The sequence below is a fragment of the Lathyrus oleraceus genome, chromosome 6, assembly GCF_024323335.1.
Source record: "Lathyrus oleraceus cultivar Zhongwan6 chromosome 6, CAAS_Psat_ZW6_1.0, whole genome shotgun sequence".
Taxonomy (NCBI): domain Eukaryota; kingdom Viridiplantae; phylum Streptophyta; class Magnoliopsida; order Fabales; family Fabaceae; genus Lathyrus; species Lathyrus oleraceus.
The window spans coordinates 307649207-307664703 of record NC_066584.1 but is presented as its reverse complement, the minus strand read 5'-3'; the positions used below and the strand labels follow the sequence as shown (position 1 = coordinate 307664703).

At 36.7% G+C, this 15497-nt stretch overlaps 3 protein-coding genes across 6 annotated transcripts; 2 read left to right on the top strand and 1 right to left on the bottom strand.

Moving 5' to 3' along the window:
* The first annotated feature begins 244 nt into the window (after nt 1–244).
* Nucleotides 245–2791, top strand: LOC127092967 (uncharacterized). Of its 4 annotated transcripts, none has more exons than XM_051031864.1 (3): nt 245–455; nt 740–1049; nt 2422–2791. In XM_051031864.1, the coding sequence occupies exons 2-3, from the start codon at nt 743–745 to the stop codon at nt 2475–2477; spliced, it is 363 nt and encodes a 120-aa protein (XP_050887821.1). In that variant the 5' UTR covers nt 245–455; nt 740–742; the 3' UTR covers nt 2478–2791. The 4 variants fall into 4 exon arrangements, with proteins under 4 accessions (XP_050887821.1, XP_050887819.1, XP_050887820.1 ...); XM_051031862.1 differs by having other exon boundaries at nt 269–455; nt 735–1049; XM_051031863.1 differs by having other exon boundaries at nt 315–459; nt 735–1049.
* A 2400-nt stretch (nt 2792–5191) lies between these two features.
* On the bottom strand, nt 5192–8098 carry LOC127092966 (uncharacterized). The gene has a single exon (XM_051031861.1). The coding sequence runs from the start codon at nt 7652–7654 to the stop codon at nt 5453–5455; it is 2202 nt and encodes a 733-aa protein (XP_050887818.1). The 5' UTR covers nt 7655–8098; the 3' UTR covers nt 5192–5452.
* Nucleotides 8099–14461: 6363 nt separating this feature from the next.
* Nucleotides 14462–14893, top strand: LOC127095363 (uncharacterized mitochondrial protein AtMg00810-like). Its single transcript, XM_051034066.1, has one exon. It carries the CDS (start codon nt 14462–14464, stop codon nt 14891–14893), a length of 432 nt encoding a protein of 143 aa, XP_050890023.1.
* Nucleotides 14894–15497: the final 604 nt, after the last annotated feature.

Sequence of the window (15497 nt, the reverse complement as noted above, 5' to 3'; positions counted from 1 at the left end):
CTGATACGATGATGCATCCTCAAATTAAATTTTGGTAATATAAAGGTGACTCACCAATTTGCACCGATGAATATAAAAAAAATACATCTTGAGATGCATTTCTAGATTTTAAAAGCATTTGTGACTTTTTAAAGTGGTGGAGAAGCACCCCATAAAATTTAGAGAATAATTTCCTAGTTTAACCTTCTTTCAAACCCAAATTGTGTATGAAAAATCCAATTAAAATCCTTTTCTTTTTAAAAAAAAAATCCTAACTTGTTAATTTTTTTTACTAAAATTATTTTCTGAGGATTTGAGTTTTATTTTCTTATTTTAGTTCTATTTTATTTTATTTTATGAGAAATACTCAAAGTGATGGTTTGAGTTTGAGGATACATTATTCACGATATTAATAAAATCATCCGTCTTTCTCTTTCTATCTGCAACATACTCTTCACCAATTGCCACCATTTCTAGTAAGTTAGTGTTCTTATTATTATTCTCTCTTGTGTGAATTTTAAGAATGAATTTTAACTTTATTTGGGAAACTGTTCACCTTTTATGTCTGTGTATGAAAAATTAGGGTTAGGATATAAGGTTATTTCAATTACAAAAATCATGAAAATAAAATTGAGATCTAAGTAGAATATGCGTTTTGTAAATCACTAAATCCTTTCAAAATTGAAGTTGAAATTGGTTACCTTTAGGGTTTTGTTATATGATTAGGCTGAAATGGAATGCCCTTTTGATTTCAGTACAGAAAATGGAGTTTGTTTACAAAATAGTTGACATAGCTAAGAGAGCTTCAAACAACAATGCAGTGATCAATGTTGGTTTGTTTTCGTCTTTTGCTTTATTGGGAGTGAGATCTTGGAATCAGCAGAATACCGTTGAAGCTTTAGAAGCTGAGAAAGAATCTCTAACCAAATCTAATAAGTCCATTAGAAAGACTCTATGGGATTGGAAACAGCAGCTTTATGCTGAAGCCGCAACTGATTCGGCCCCTGTTCCCCTTGAAAGACTCCAAGCCATCTATGGAGAAGCCCCGCCTCCTCAACATTCTGCATTTGGTAATTCATTTTTATCTCTTCTCTTCATATAGCATTAACCAATTAGATGAGGCAATATGAGTGTTAATATCATTTTTTTGTGACATAGTGTTTGTTTAGATTAACATATTTGATGTTATCTACTTGCATAAGCTCATGATATTGTTTGGGAGGGCTTGCGAAAACAGCTAGATATGTCCTAAGTTCTTTTCGGTTTATTTTCGTAGTTCTGTAGGATAACTTATGAAACAACTTTTAGTTTATCTGAAAAAAATTCTGACTTTATATTATCTTTTGATATACAAATAACTTATAGATTAATGTTTATGCTACATGCGCTTGATTAAATTGTTTATCCAAACAAGATTGTAGTTTACTGAGTTATACTTGTGCTGTTAGGTGGGCTGTCCATCTTGTTTTGGAAGGCAGTTGTATGAGAGGGAACCTAGTTTCATTGTCCCTGTATGGTAATTAATCAGGAAAATATATTGTCTTGGTGTCGAAGTAACATTTGGAAAAACAGATCACTTATAACATTTGGAAAAACAGATCACTTATAACAGCTGATATGATATTACTGTGGAAAGACACGGAGGTGTTTTATTACTTGCTGAGGTAGTTCTATTTTTTAAAAAATTCTGGGTTTCAAATTGTATTTCTTCTCAAAGTATATCTAAGATTTTTTCCAGAAAGGAAAACAGAAAAATAATGCCTTAGCCCAAAATCAGATTAGGAAGCCGGGATGTATTTTTTGTTGTTTTACCATAGGATGTCTAAGTTGCCGAATATATGTTGATTCTTATGAAGGTCATGTCATGTTGATAAAGTCTTGCTTTTGTTAGTGAGCTTATCATCTACACAACTACCTATTCATCTGAAATTTTCCATTTGGGATAGAAACTGTGATAGGGGAAATAGGAAATAGAGGGAAAGTGGGATTTAAGGTAAGACAGTAGTTAACCGAGCGGTTAAATGTTAACATTTTTAAAGACAGTGAAAAGATAATTGGCAAAATATCTATCCAACCTATTAAAGATAGAAAAAAAAAAGAAAAAAACTAAATTGACAACAATAAAACACTGTATCTTTCGAGTTTCGACCCTGTAAGCTATCTGTAAGAGAGACCCCTTCTAAACTCTGAAGTGCTTGATATTACAATCCCACAGCCTTAGACATGTTTAGTTTAACTACATGTGCGGATTTCTTTCACATGTTTGTTTTTGTGCGTAAAATATTATAACACGTCTATCATGTAAAGCAGTAGTTAAGGTTTGATGCTGGTTATCCTATTTAGAGATGTATTATACTTAAAAATCCACATTTTCTACTCACAATGGATCGTATGCTATCATGATTCTCTTACATTCAATTACTGCTATTGTGGTTTTTCCAGGAGATACTGCGAGCAAAGATGCAAATTTATCTGCTCCAACCAAAATGATGATATGAGATCTGCATTGTTGTCACTTGTCATATTTCAGAAGCTTTTAGTGTCAGAAGGCCGTTAATAAAACATTTTCCAAGAGAGCAGAAGAGTATATCTGTCATAATTTTTTTTATTGGCAAATAAATGTAGAACTTGGAGTTGGAGAAAGTTATACAGGTGAAGATTTTACTTGAAGGACAAAAACACAATTTTAATTTTGGTGTTGTGTCATATTTTTCTAACAACTTTGGAGAGCAGATAAAGAAAGATACAATTTGTAAGCCAAGAGGATACTGTCTTCATATATTATCCTATTAAAATTGCCTTGTTGCAAATATGCAGGACATGACTAGCACAAAGTTGTTCCATCATGTCATTTTTCTTTATTTATTTATGAATTGGCATAATGGGGAATATCAAATAAGATTATTTTATGTGGAAGAAATTTATGAGAAACAAAAAAAATGGTATGACGGTGACAGGTCTCACTACTTTCTGTCCTTCTATTCAGCGCACTTGTGACTTTCGGAAGGGTATTAACACATGCATTCAATTGAATTAAATTACATTATAATGTCACTTTTATAAGTTCTTATAAGTTTGTTTTTAAATATATTTACAAATATCTAATGGTACTTTATTATATGCATGTATATAAGTTATGTTGTTAAAAAAAATAAACATTAAATCATAATAGTTAAGGCAATCTTGGAGAATAGCTAAACATATGATTAGCATTTGAAACTCATTCTAACTTGTTAAACACAACTTAGTAGGAAAAACGTTTGTTTCTCCGATATTATTCCTCAATAATAATAAATATTATCTTGTAATTATTTTGCTAATAATAATAATAATAATAATAATAATAATAATAAGTATTCTGTTAAATAATTCCATTGACATCCCTTTAAAATTAATGTTGGTAAATTTATCAACATCAATTTTCTGATCTTTGTTACGTGTCAAAGATTTGGTGAATATGTCTGTCATTCTGGAGAAGAGAAATTTTTATGGGATTTATTCATGTATTGTGACCATGCAACCAAATAATCTTACAGTACTCGGAGATGGAGTCTTGTTTCTTGTATTTTGTGAAATTGATGCATTGCTTAAAAACATACACCAGCAAGTAGTAGATTTATTGACTATCGGATATTCAGCTCAATCAGTATTTTCGTAGGTTTCAAGTTATGGAGATGCACCAAAAGGGAAAACTAGACCACAATCGGATATTCAGTCCAATCAGCATTTTCGTAGGTTTGAAGTTATGGAGATGCACCAAAAGGGAAAACTAGACCGCCATTGGAGGTGCCAATGAAATATCTAATACTCCCTCTCTTATTTATAAGAAACAAATCATTTTTTAGATTCATTAAATAAATAATGTAATTGGACAAAATATAGACCAAATACATTAGTTATTTAATGAATCTAAAAAACATAAATAGGTTCAGGGTTAATAATAAGATGTACGGATAAAATATGCAAGTACAGGGAGATTGCATGAATTTGCTTACACTATGGACAACAAAAGAGATACATGGTCTAATGATGGTTAGGTAGATAAGACTTCCCACAAATTTTCTATAAATAGCTGGGTCTCATAAAAGTTCACCTTCATCTCATGGATATTTCACGTCGACTTTCATGGGATTGTCAGTCGTAGTTACATTGGCAAGACCGTCGAGCTTAATTAGAGCTAAAACATATTTGTGTTGGGTAAGAAAATGCCTTCATATTGATATTGTACTTCTAATCCCAAAGGTTCCTACTTTTCTTCCTGCTATCCGAAAGGTGCGTGTAGGTGTACAAATTTATATTCGAGATTATGGACTATGTTTCTAGTTTCAGCAATGTTAATCACCATATTCATGAATTGAACATGCCACTCCTTACAACTTTTTCAGGTAGGATCGGGTGGCAAGACATGTTCAAAGATATTTGAAGAAGCTGGTTGTGATACACCTGCAAGTCCTAGCTGTGCTGCATGTATGTGGGTGGCCCGAAAGACACATAAGGGCGCCTAAATGAACCCAAGGTAAACTCAAAATTTCTCAGTAATAGAACCATGAAGGAAAGACACATTAGGGGTTTTAATCACGTTGGTTATTCAGAGATTAGACCAGTTAGATTTTGCATCAATACAAGATGTCAAATTCATAAAGTAGTTCCCTAACATTCGTATTTTTTTGTCACAAGTGTGTCTTTTGAATTTTCTTTTGATGAAACTGATTAAAGAACTTCGAAATCGTGTCTGTGTCTCAACAATAAATCAAAATTTCCCTGGTAGGATGGGGCACATTAAAGGCCAGGTCTATCTTGCTTCCCCGTATACTGCAGCAGCATCTGCATTAACAGGTTTTGTAACTAGTGTGATATCATATGCAAAAAAACAGTTTATACTTTATCTGAAAAGAAGAATCCAAATTTATATCATAGAATAGTATTGTATTTAAGTCAATTGTTTTTCACTCAAATTAGAGTTTGTAAACATAAATCATATTAGTATGTTACAACTTGACAGCAATCCGCAGAATTGTTAGATTACAACTTCTGTATACATGAATTCATGTCAAGATATGCAAGGGTTTCTGTTGAAATTCAAACAGAAGCAATCTTTTGGAAGTTGTTAGATTACAACTTCTGTATACATGAATTTATTTACTGTGTCAGTGTCAATATTGTGTCCGTCTCTGTATGAGTTGTTTAGATCAACGAAATGCTAGTCCAAAAATTCAACAAGCTTACCAAGACTATCATTCTACAAAATGCTACTCATCATATACATATAAAAAACCAAGAGTTAAATACATAAATATAAATACATAATTATATATTGTATGATATAATGTGTATAAGAGTTATGTTGAATCCCAATAATTTCAGATAGGAATGACACAGAAGAACTAAAAAAGGAGAATAATAATGAAAATCACATTTTAGTCCTTTCCCATGATCCACCAGGCATGCATGCAATGCTACTCAGGCTGTCTTGTCACAGAAGGCTGGAACTGCCGTCTGCAGAAGAAGTAAGTCGGCGACTATTCTTGTTGGCCTTGGCCTTGCTTTTAGAGTCACCACCACATACAATGGAGCACTCAACACCGCAGATATTACTAAAGCAAGAAAACAACCCATTTCCTCCATCTGTATGCCTCCGCGAATGGCGGCTAGTTTTAGTTTTCGTCGTGCTTGTCGTTGGTAAGCTCGACAGCTCACCTTGGTCTATCACCGGAGGCAACTCTGTCCGCCACCTCTCTAATTTTGACCCCAACCCTTCCACACTTTCATCCAAGCTCCACCCTCCCACTGTTGAGGTATCCTCATCGATCACCGGCTTCTTTGCCATTGCAGCCGCAACCTCTGACGGAGATGGTCCCAGCTCGGACTCTGTCATCATAACTGGCCTCATGTTAGCCAAGTTGGACCTCATCGGTGTTGCATATTCCATTCCAGCATTCAACCTTCCAAACGGATGCTTCGGGGTCCCCCTGTGCGAACCGCCAAATCCCATTGCAGGGTTGAACTTCGAAACTGCAGGCGAATTCCTAAAATGTGGTGCCACAGCTGGGGAGTTTCGAAATTGTGGCATTGGGGAATTCCTAAACTGTGGCATTGGAGAATTCCTAACTTGCTGCATAGGCGAGTTCATATACTCTGGCATAGGCGAATTCCTAACTTGCTGCATAGGCGTGTTCCTATACTCCGGCATAGGCGAATTCCTAACTTGCTGCATAGGCGTGTTCTTATACTCCGGCATAGGAGAATTCCTAACTTGCTGCATAGGAGAATTCCTATACTCCGGCATAGGCGAATTCCTAAACTGTGGCATTGGAGAATTCTTATACTCCGGCATCGGCGAGTTTTTAAACTGTGGCTTAGGAGAGTTCTCATATTCTGGCATAGTCGGAGATCTCATATACTTGGGTTTTGGAGAATTCTTATACTCCGGCATTGGAGATTTATGAAACTGCGGTTTAGGAGAGTTCTTAAACTGCGGCTTTGGAGAGTTCATATATTCTGGCATAGTGGGAGATTTCATAAACTTCGGCTTCGGAGAGGCTTTAAACTCCATCATCGGAGATTTTGGATACTGACGATTTGGCGTGGCCTTTATTTGATAGGCAATGTTCTGTTTCTCATTGATATCAGTGTCTCTTGTAGGTGCTTCAGAAATAGTGTTAACGAACGAAACGTCCTTCTCGTTATCATCATTATCATCATGATAATGATAATGATCATGATGATTATCAATATCAATTTCATCATTGTTGTGGTGTTCGTCATCATTATACCGTGGTGGCGGCAGTGGTTCCACACGTGTATCAGAAGGAGTAGAACTTGCTTTTCCATTTTTAACTATCCACGGAACAACCGCATCGCTGAGAACACTGCTGATGATAGAACTAGCCTCATCATTGGAGGATTTTTTCTTCTTATTTTTCTTCTTCTTCTTGTTTTTTCTCACCTTATTATCACTAACTTCAGAACCAGAAATTGCAGAACTAGCTCTTTCCTTATTAATAATAGCACGTTGGTGACGCAAAATCGCTTCAGAGGCAATAACAGAACTCGTATCACTTTTCGTTCGTCGGAGTTCAGGTTTACCACCTCCACCACCACCAGCACCTCCACCACCATTGGCGGCTAAAACATGAGGACTAAGATGATTATGGCTATCATAAGCATCTTTTTCTCCCATCAAATGCCGGTACCCAACGGCAGAGGCATTCAAAGTATAAAGCGGCATACTCCTCATGGAACTATCCAAAACCGTTACACCGATATTAAGAATCCCCTGAGGTCTCCCGGAGGGACGACGAACCTGAAGAGCGACAAACCGCATACCTAGCGGAGCACGGTCGTTGTGGAAAGGTCTAGCCGGCGGAGGAATAAGGTTGCCGACAAGGACACGAACGGTGCCGACATGGATATCTTTAAACCAATGCAAAGCGTAGATCTCAATCATGATCGCTGAAGTGTCGCTGTATAGAAACTCATCGTCGACGCGGAAAACGAATTTGTCATTCCATGTTGGATTGGTGTGGCCTTGTGTATCCACGCGTGTGGAAAGTTTTCTATCGGGATGAACCCATGCAACCGCGTAGGTTCTCATGTTTCTTCCCGCGGAAGCCAAATCCTGCGCTGAGATAACATTGAGTTCCAGTAATTGGAACGGTGCCAATATTTGCGACATTGTTAAAGATTATGACGAGAATGAGAAGGAGAATGAAAATGAGGATGTTGATTATTTGAGTTTATAGGATCTGACGTATTTTTGGTAGAGTTTTTCGGAAGTTTTGGAACGTTTGAGTCTGAGGGTTTTGATCCAGGAGAAGGTGAAAAGGGAAGATAAATGGAGGGAGGTGCGATGGGGAGGAGGGGTGCCACTCGGAGTCGTCCGGGAGGAGGACGACGTAGGAGGGCGTGGCATGAAGAGGGGGGAGGGACTAAAGAAGAGAGAAGAAAACGACAAGACATGCAAATAAGGAATTTGCTGTCATTTTTTCGGTTCCATCACTCTGTTACTCGAACGACACCCAATCATTTCTTGATTAACTTCTCTAGCGTTTGTTTTTCCCGTTTTTTTCGTTTCCTCTTGTCATTTTTTCTAATTATTTTTCCTTTTATTTCTCTGTTGTTGGGATTTTGCCAAAGATTGTCATTTCGTTCAACAATATTTTTAACAAACAAAATCTCTGTTACGAATATAATTATAAACCTAACGTAAATTATGTCAGGTTGTATTTCAGACCGTACCTTCCTTTTTTGGAACAATTATTATGTTCTCATTACAAAATACCGTTTTTTATTATTAAAAAAATGAAATTCAAATATAAATAGATTTTTATCAAAACTTATTTGAAACAAGTTCATTCTTTATAATTTAATTTATTAGACACGGCCATGTGTTTTATTAAACAACTTCCTTCGTCGTCCTATTCCTAAACTCGTTTGCGTTTCTCATGTCAGTCATTATCCCTATTTGTAAGAAACCTTACTAAATAAGGTATTTTTATATTCGGAACCTGTTCGAATTTTTTTATGTTTGTCATTATCCTAAACCCGTATGGATTTCCCTACTCCATTGTTATCCCTAAACCCATATATGAGTCTCCATACTTCTCATTATACATATTTGTCATTATCCTAATGTGGCAGTTGCATACATTAAAAAAAATTTAACATGTCTAAAATAAATAAATAAAATTGCATACCACATATGCATTCTCATCCACCTGCATACAACATTTGCATAAACCATACCTCTTCCACCTTCACCGACCTTCCTTCAACTATCTAGCTAGTAGGCTTTCTAATACTCACGAATGAACTCGGATAATGTCTCAAGAAACTATGGAGGAACTCAAGAGGGGCAAGTACCATTGAAGGGAGAAGGTAACCTTTTGACATGCCAGCCACAGGCCTACCTAGAGCCTCAAATGCAGAAACCCTGGATGACGCATCCACAACAAAGTCTGCAACAGTATCTACTTCGGCAACATCCCTGTGCACTTCATCACAACTTACTCAAAAGTTCCCTAGTGGAACTACAACGGCGTGATCCTCCTCGTCGTCCATATCCTTCCAGTTATGACGATAACGTCGGGTGTGAACACAAAGTCCAAGACCTGGTCGACCATAAGCAGATGACCTTCGAATGAGGAGTCTCATTGGTGAACTGTCACGCCTACTTTGACAAAGTGCAAGAACTTCAAGAAGCATGACCTAAAGTCGGTGGATCCAAGGAAGTTCACCTCTAGGATTAATAGAGTTTGTCATTTACAGTTGTAATTTCTTTCTTGCTAAGTTTTGTTTATTGTTTAAAGTTGTACTATTTGAAAAGTAATTTTAATAAAACGGGCATGCATATTTTTTGAATCGATCCATTCGTTTTTACTCTTTCTTTATGCCATCATAAAAAATAAAAAATAAAAATTCACACCTTTTTTTTCACTTCCCACCTATTAACAAACTTAGCAAGAGAATGATGTAAATAAAATAACTGAATTTGTTGATGTATACTTTTATTAGTAAGATTTGGCTAACGATGTAAGACATTATTTCACTTCCCAAACACTAGAGAAATAAGGAGATAAATAGTAGTCAACCCCCTCGAGTCAGAAATCGGTGTTTCTTTTTCATTTCATAAAAACCCTAAATCTTAACCAGGGGCAGGGTAGTTTTTCAATTAAGTCAATGATGCATTCTGATCTCAAGAGAATTATTCTATCTAATCACATGGATAATAGGTTCAAGCACATCTTCTTCCTGAACACATCATCCAACATCGAGGAAGCAGTGAAAGAATAAAGCTCACAATAGTTGTTCTCTTGCACTGTTAGCATGGCAGACACGAACTTCCGAATCACAAGCAAAATCTCACAAGAGTTGTTTAAAAAAACTACGCTAAATAAAAAAAACTGAAAATTTGACTTATGCAAAAGTTAAGGCATCATGTTTCAAAAAGAGTCCGCTAAGTCAAAAACTAAAAAAAATGACTTAGGCAAAAGTTAGGACATCCCGATAGATCGCAAATTCAAAAAAAAAAATCGGTCCATGCAAAAGTAGGGATTAAAAGCAGAAACAGAAAAGAAACAAGCTTGTAAGCGGGAGTAGGTGACTTCCACCTCAAAAACTATCAATGAATCTCATCAGTGCTTGAACCATTACATCTGCCTTCATCATCATCTACCAAAATTCTCTTGTAACTGAATGCATTTGTTGATTAATTAGATTTAGGAATGGAAATCATCAAGAAGAAGGGGTGGGTCTTAGTAAAAAATTGAGCCTTATAATCCTTTTGTTTCATAAACCGTGAACCAGGCCATATTATAACTTTTAAAAAGTCATAATTGAAGCTAGGTTCACTATGAAAGCATACTCGAAAAAATCATTGTTAAACTGACTCCAAATGTTGTTACATAATTGCTAATCGCATTTTCACAACTTCATTTGTGCCAACCTCGTGGCTAGATATCTTCTGTATACACCATATCCTTTTTCAATAGCAATTCTCGATTTCAAAACTTGCACATGCATTGCATTAGAATTATTTTTCAAAAGGGAATAATTTTACTCGCAATGAATACTTAGCATCAAAGGAATATCAACAATGGTCTGATCAGGGGCATGTCACTTCAAGACATTTATGACTAGGGGCAAGTCACCTAAGAATCCTATTGATCAGGGCCAAATCCTTATAATCATGGGCACACCATCTGTAGATCATACTAACTAGGGGAAAAATATCCTAAGACTTGACTCACCGATGTTAAATGACCTTCATGACCCATGATAAGGGGCAAAGCTTTCAAGAGGTTCGTGTTGGGGTAGACCACGTTAAGAGCACAATAAAGCCAACCACTCTGAGAGTTGGTTAGTCAAGGGTATACTTTTCAAAGATTTAAATACTAGGGCCGACTATGTCAAGGTCGTATCACAACATGGTGAGATCCAATTTCCTCTTTAGACATCACCTTCATGACCCTAATGATTAGGGGCATACTTTTTTAATACTCTCATACTAGGGCATACCAACTCAAGGGCACAGTGAGGCCGATCACTATGAAAGTTAATCAATCAGGGGCATATTGCTTTAAGACTATCTGAACTCGGGAAATATCATATGAAGATCCTAGTGACATGGGGCAGATCACTCCTAGAAGTGGTCAAACACCAATTAATCAGGGGCATACTTTTTGAAGATCCAAATACTGGGGGCAGTTCATACCAAGGTCGTATCCAAACATGACACGATCTAAGTTCCTTTTCAAACAAATCCTTCAGAACACCTACAAATAAGGGCAGTAGCCTTCAAGGCTCAATTAATCTGGGGCAGATCGCTGTAAGGATTGATCAAAAGAAATCGCTTCAAAAAAACGATTCATCAGGGGAAGATCATTCCAAGTGTCAATTAGTCAAGGACAAATCTTTCCAAGGCTCATAAAATAACAAGTCGTCTCAAGTTCATGGTATAGACAAGCTGCTTCAAAACTTATATTTAAGCAAATCTCTTAAAAGACCTAACAGATTGAGGAAACTATAGGATACTGCAGGGACAAACCCTCTCAATACTTTTAAGATGCACATACAAGATCTGCTGTACACCAAAAACCGTCAAGTTAGAAATGAGTATCGGGATGTCATGTTAACGTAATACCCTACCACCTTTGACAAATAGATTGGTTACACAAACAACCTCTCTAAGCCTTAACAATCCTCGACTCACCACAGGGGCACTTGTTGAAACATTTGAATCATCATCACGCATCAATCATGCTGCTTCACTCTAGCATCTAATCATGCATATCATCTCATTCATCTAGCATATTCCCACAACATGAATCCAACCTCCCTCGAAATTCAATACCCTACAAAAAGTCCAAGTGATGAATCCAACCTCCCTCGAAATTCAATACCCTACAAAAAGTCCAACCTCACTTGGCATTTCCCGGAAAAGCCTGATCTTGTTTGGCACCCAACATTCATAACCAAAGAGTTAAACCTCAATCAACGTCTCAAAAATCCTAAAGCCTATCCTCAATAAAAATTCCAAAAACCAACCTTCAAAAGCCTCTTTCTGAAGATCCCATTTAACCCTTCACCAAAAGAAAATAAGCCTTATTCTTCAAAAGAATATATCATTCATGGACGGATCATCCACGACATTGCATTCATGCTTCATATCATGAATATCATATCCATGAATGTGGACCACTACGCCATACAGACTCTAAACATGCATACATAATGTGGCATAACACACATGCATAATATAGATACATAACATAGGCTAAGGACTCATCATAAGAGCCCGGATCAGTTCATATTTAAGTCGTTGATAGATCTTCGTCCAAGATTCTCCCCAAAAAATTTCTTACTATTCATCCCAGTAAGTCGGTCTTAAGAACAATCTCCTAACAAGTATCTTTGGAACTCATTCCACAAGCAGAAAATACTTAGCGACGCAGTCCCTGGTATGCCCTAATGATATACAATTCCCACACCAGATCCTTGAATGGATTTCTTAGGACTTTCCCCAGAACTCGCGCTCCTTAGGGAACCTCGCCTGGAAACCTATTCCCCAGTAAACAGTCATCTTATGTGACACCAGTCTTCCCCAGTAGAGACATCGAGTTCTTTTATCGATCTCTTTTTTACACCGTTCTTCTCAGAGAACTCCCCAGCAGAAGTTCTTGCTCTAGTATCATCCAAGATAATATCCTTCTTCCTCTGGTCTTATCCATGGTACCTTTACTTCTTGAATACCATGGTAGTGATAGTTTGATTTAAGAATCCCCATGGAATCCCAATAGGGATCTCTCCCTAAGAATACAAGTACCATGATACATTGTTGTTTTTATTTTAGTTTTTACACCATTAACATTCATTCACTCCATTCTTACATTTACTTCTCGAATACCATAGTAGTGAGAGTTTGATTTAAGAATCCCCACGAAATCCCAATAGGGATCTCTCCCTAAGTATACAAGTACCATGATACACAATTATTTTTATTTTGGTTTTTACACCGTTATCATTCATTCACTCCAATTCTTACATCGTTTTCACTCACTTTGATTCTTACACCGTTGTTTTTACTTTGGTTCGTATACTGTTGTCACTCACTTTGATTCATACACCGTTGTTTTTACTTCGATTCTTATACCATTGTCACTCACTTCGGGTCTTACACCATTGATTTTACTTCAGGTTCTTATACCATTGTTCACTTTGGTTCTTATATCGTTGTCACCCACTTTGGTTTTCACGCCGTTGTCATTCATTCACGATTCTTACATCGTTTATCATTTCATTTTTATGGTTCTTACACCATTTGTCATTTCAGTTTACGGTTCTTACACCATTTAGCATCTTGTTTTACGGTTCTTCTACCGCTGTTATTTCTTTCAATTCTTATACCACTATTACTACTTTGGGTCTTACATCAGTTTTCTTGCCAATGATGATTTATTAAGCACCGATTCTTATACTGATGACGATTGAATTCTCATATCCCCAGCTATACCAGTACAACTCCCACGTAGGAATATTTATTGGCCTTCCCCGGTAAATCATATCTACGCGAAGCCTTTTCAATAAAGGATTTCCTTAGTAAGCTCACTCACGGTGAGTCTTCAAGAGAATCTACCCAATAGTAGGTCATCTTGAATGATCGTTACCGGCCAGTGAGCAGATTTTCACCACTCATATTCCCAACTTAGCAACCTATCCCTCATACGAGATAGGTTCCATAAAAGTAATCAAAGGTTCCATCAGGGTTTCATCAAGGGTTCCACAAGTGTTTCATCAAGGGTTCCACAAGGGTTTCATCAAGGGTTACATTTAAGGGTTTCATCAAGGATTCCACCAGGGTTTCATCAAGGGATCCATCAGAGTTTCATAAAGGGTTACATTTAAGGGTTTTATCAAGGGTTCGATCAGGGTTTCATCAAGGTTTTTATCAAGGTTTTTTTTATCAAGGGTTCCACCAGGGTTTCATCGAGGGTTTTATCAAGGGGTTTCATCAGAAGTTTCATTAGCGGCAACCTGAGGATCACTAGAGTACTACCTGAATTCCTTCAAAAATGATCGGAGGATCATTAGAATCGTTACAGGTTATCATCAAAACATAAGGTTAGATGCATAACCAAATCATGTTCTTACAAAATATGCATTCCTAATTGGTCCTCTTGATGAATAAGTATATGTGTCTCAACCTCCAGGCTTTGAAGTAAAGGGAAAAGAGCATGTGGTGTATAGACTATACAAGGCTTTGTCTGTTTTGAAGCAAGCATTAAGAGTCTGGAACGGGGGAATTGATGTTTTCTTCATCAGTCATGGCTTTAAAAGATATTCAATTGAGTATGATGTGTAAGTAAATTACAAGCAAGGTGAAATACTATTGCTGGTATGTTTATATGTGGATGCCTTCTTGATAACTGGAGAATCTCAACTGGAAATTAAAGACTTAAATAGTACAATGAATTGAGAATTTGAAATGTTAGATCTAGATAACTTGTCCTACTTCCTTGGTATGGATTTTCTATACAAAGAAGGTGGAATAATCTTGCATCAAACAAAGTATGCTACTAACTTGCTGAAAAGATTCAACATGTTGAATTACAATGTTGTTGTGACTCCTGTTGAATCAGGTCAGAAGCTAAAAGAGGATAATGATGAAGAAAGTGTAGAAGTTGTCATGTATAATCAGATGATTGAATCATTAAGGTACTTATGTAATAGTCGACCATATATCAACTATGTTGTAAGAGGATTACACATATTCATGCATGATCCAAGGAATTCTCATATGTTGTATACGAAAAAAGTACTAAGATCCATCAAGGGAACTTTGAGGCATATTGTATTCTTCTCATATGGAAGAAAGAGAAGCAAAGAAGAGGTGATAGGTTTTTCTGATTCAGACTAGTGTGGTGACAGACTGGACGAGAGGAGTACCACAGGTTATGTCTTCAAGTTTTAACGAGCTCCAATATCTTGGATCTCTAAGAAGCAACCTATTGTGGCTTTGTCTAGCTGTGAGGCAGAATATGTTGCTAGTTGTTCAACTACTTGTCAAGCTGCTTGGATTGAAGTTGTATTGACTAAAATTGGTGTGAACATTCAAGTACCAATAAAGCTCCTTATGGACAACAAATCCGCAATAAACTTAGCAAAGAATCTTGTCTCTCATGGAAGATCAAAGAAGATTAAAACAGGGTTTTATTAAATAAGGGAGCAAGTGAACAAAGGAAGATTGCCAATGAGATATTGTCCTACCAAGGACCATATTGTTAGTATCTTAACTAAGGCTGTAAAAGGAGAACAATTTTCTAAGCTGAAGATAGATATGGGAATGGTGGAATTTGATTCAGAGGTTGGAACAACTTTTGGATCACTAGCCTTTGAAGCTTTGATGGCTTCTGGATCATCAGCCTCTGAAGGTGTAAGAGGTTGGAACAACCTCGCCGTTAAAACGACAGCCTCTGAAGGAGTTAGAGGATGGAGCAACTTGGCCTCTGAAGCTTTGATAG

What these genes read in the sequence shown, in the direction of transcription:
- LOC127092967 (XM_051031864.1), top strand. Translation starts at nt 743, where the DNA reads ATGGAGTTTGTTTACAAAATAGTTGACATAGCTAAGAGAGCTTCAAAC. An exon ending in TCCTCAACATTCTGCATTTG is followed by an intron (nt 1,050 to 2,421) that starts GTAATTCATTTT and finishes TGGTTTTTCCAG; the next exon opens with GAGATACTGCGAGCAAAGAT.
- LOC127092966 (XM_051031861.1), bottom strand. Translation starts at nt 7,654, where the DNA reads ATGTCGCAAATATTGGCACCGTTCCAATTACTGGAACTCAATGTTATC.
- LOC127095363 (XM_051034066.1), top strand. Translation starts at nt 14,462, where the DNA reads ATGTTAGATCTAGATAACTTGTCCTACTTCCTTGGTATGGATTTTCTA.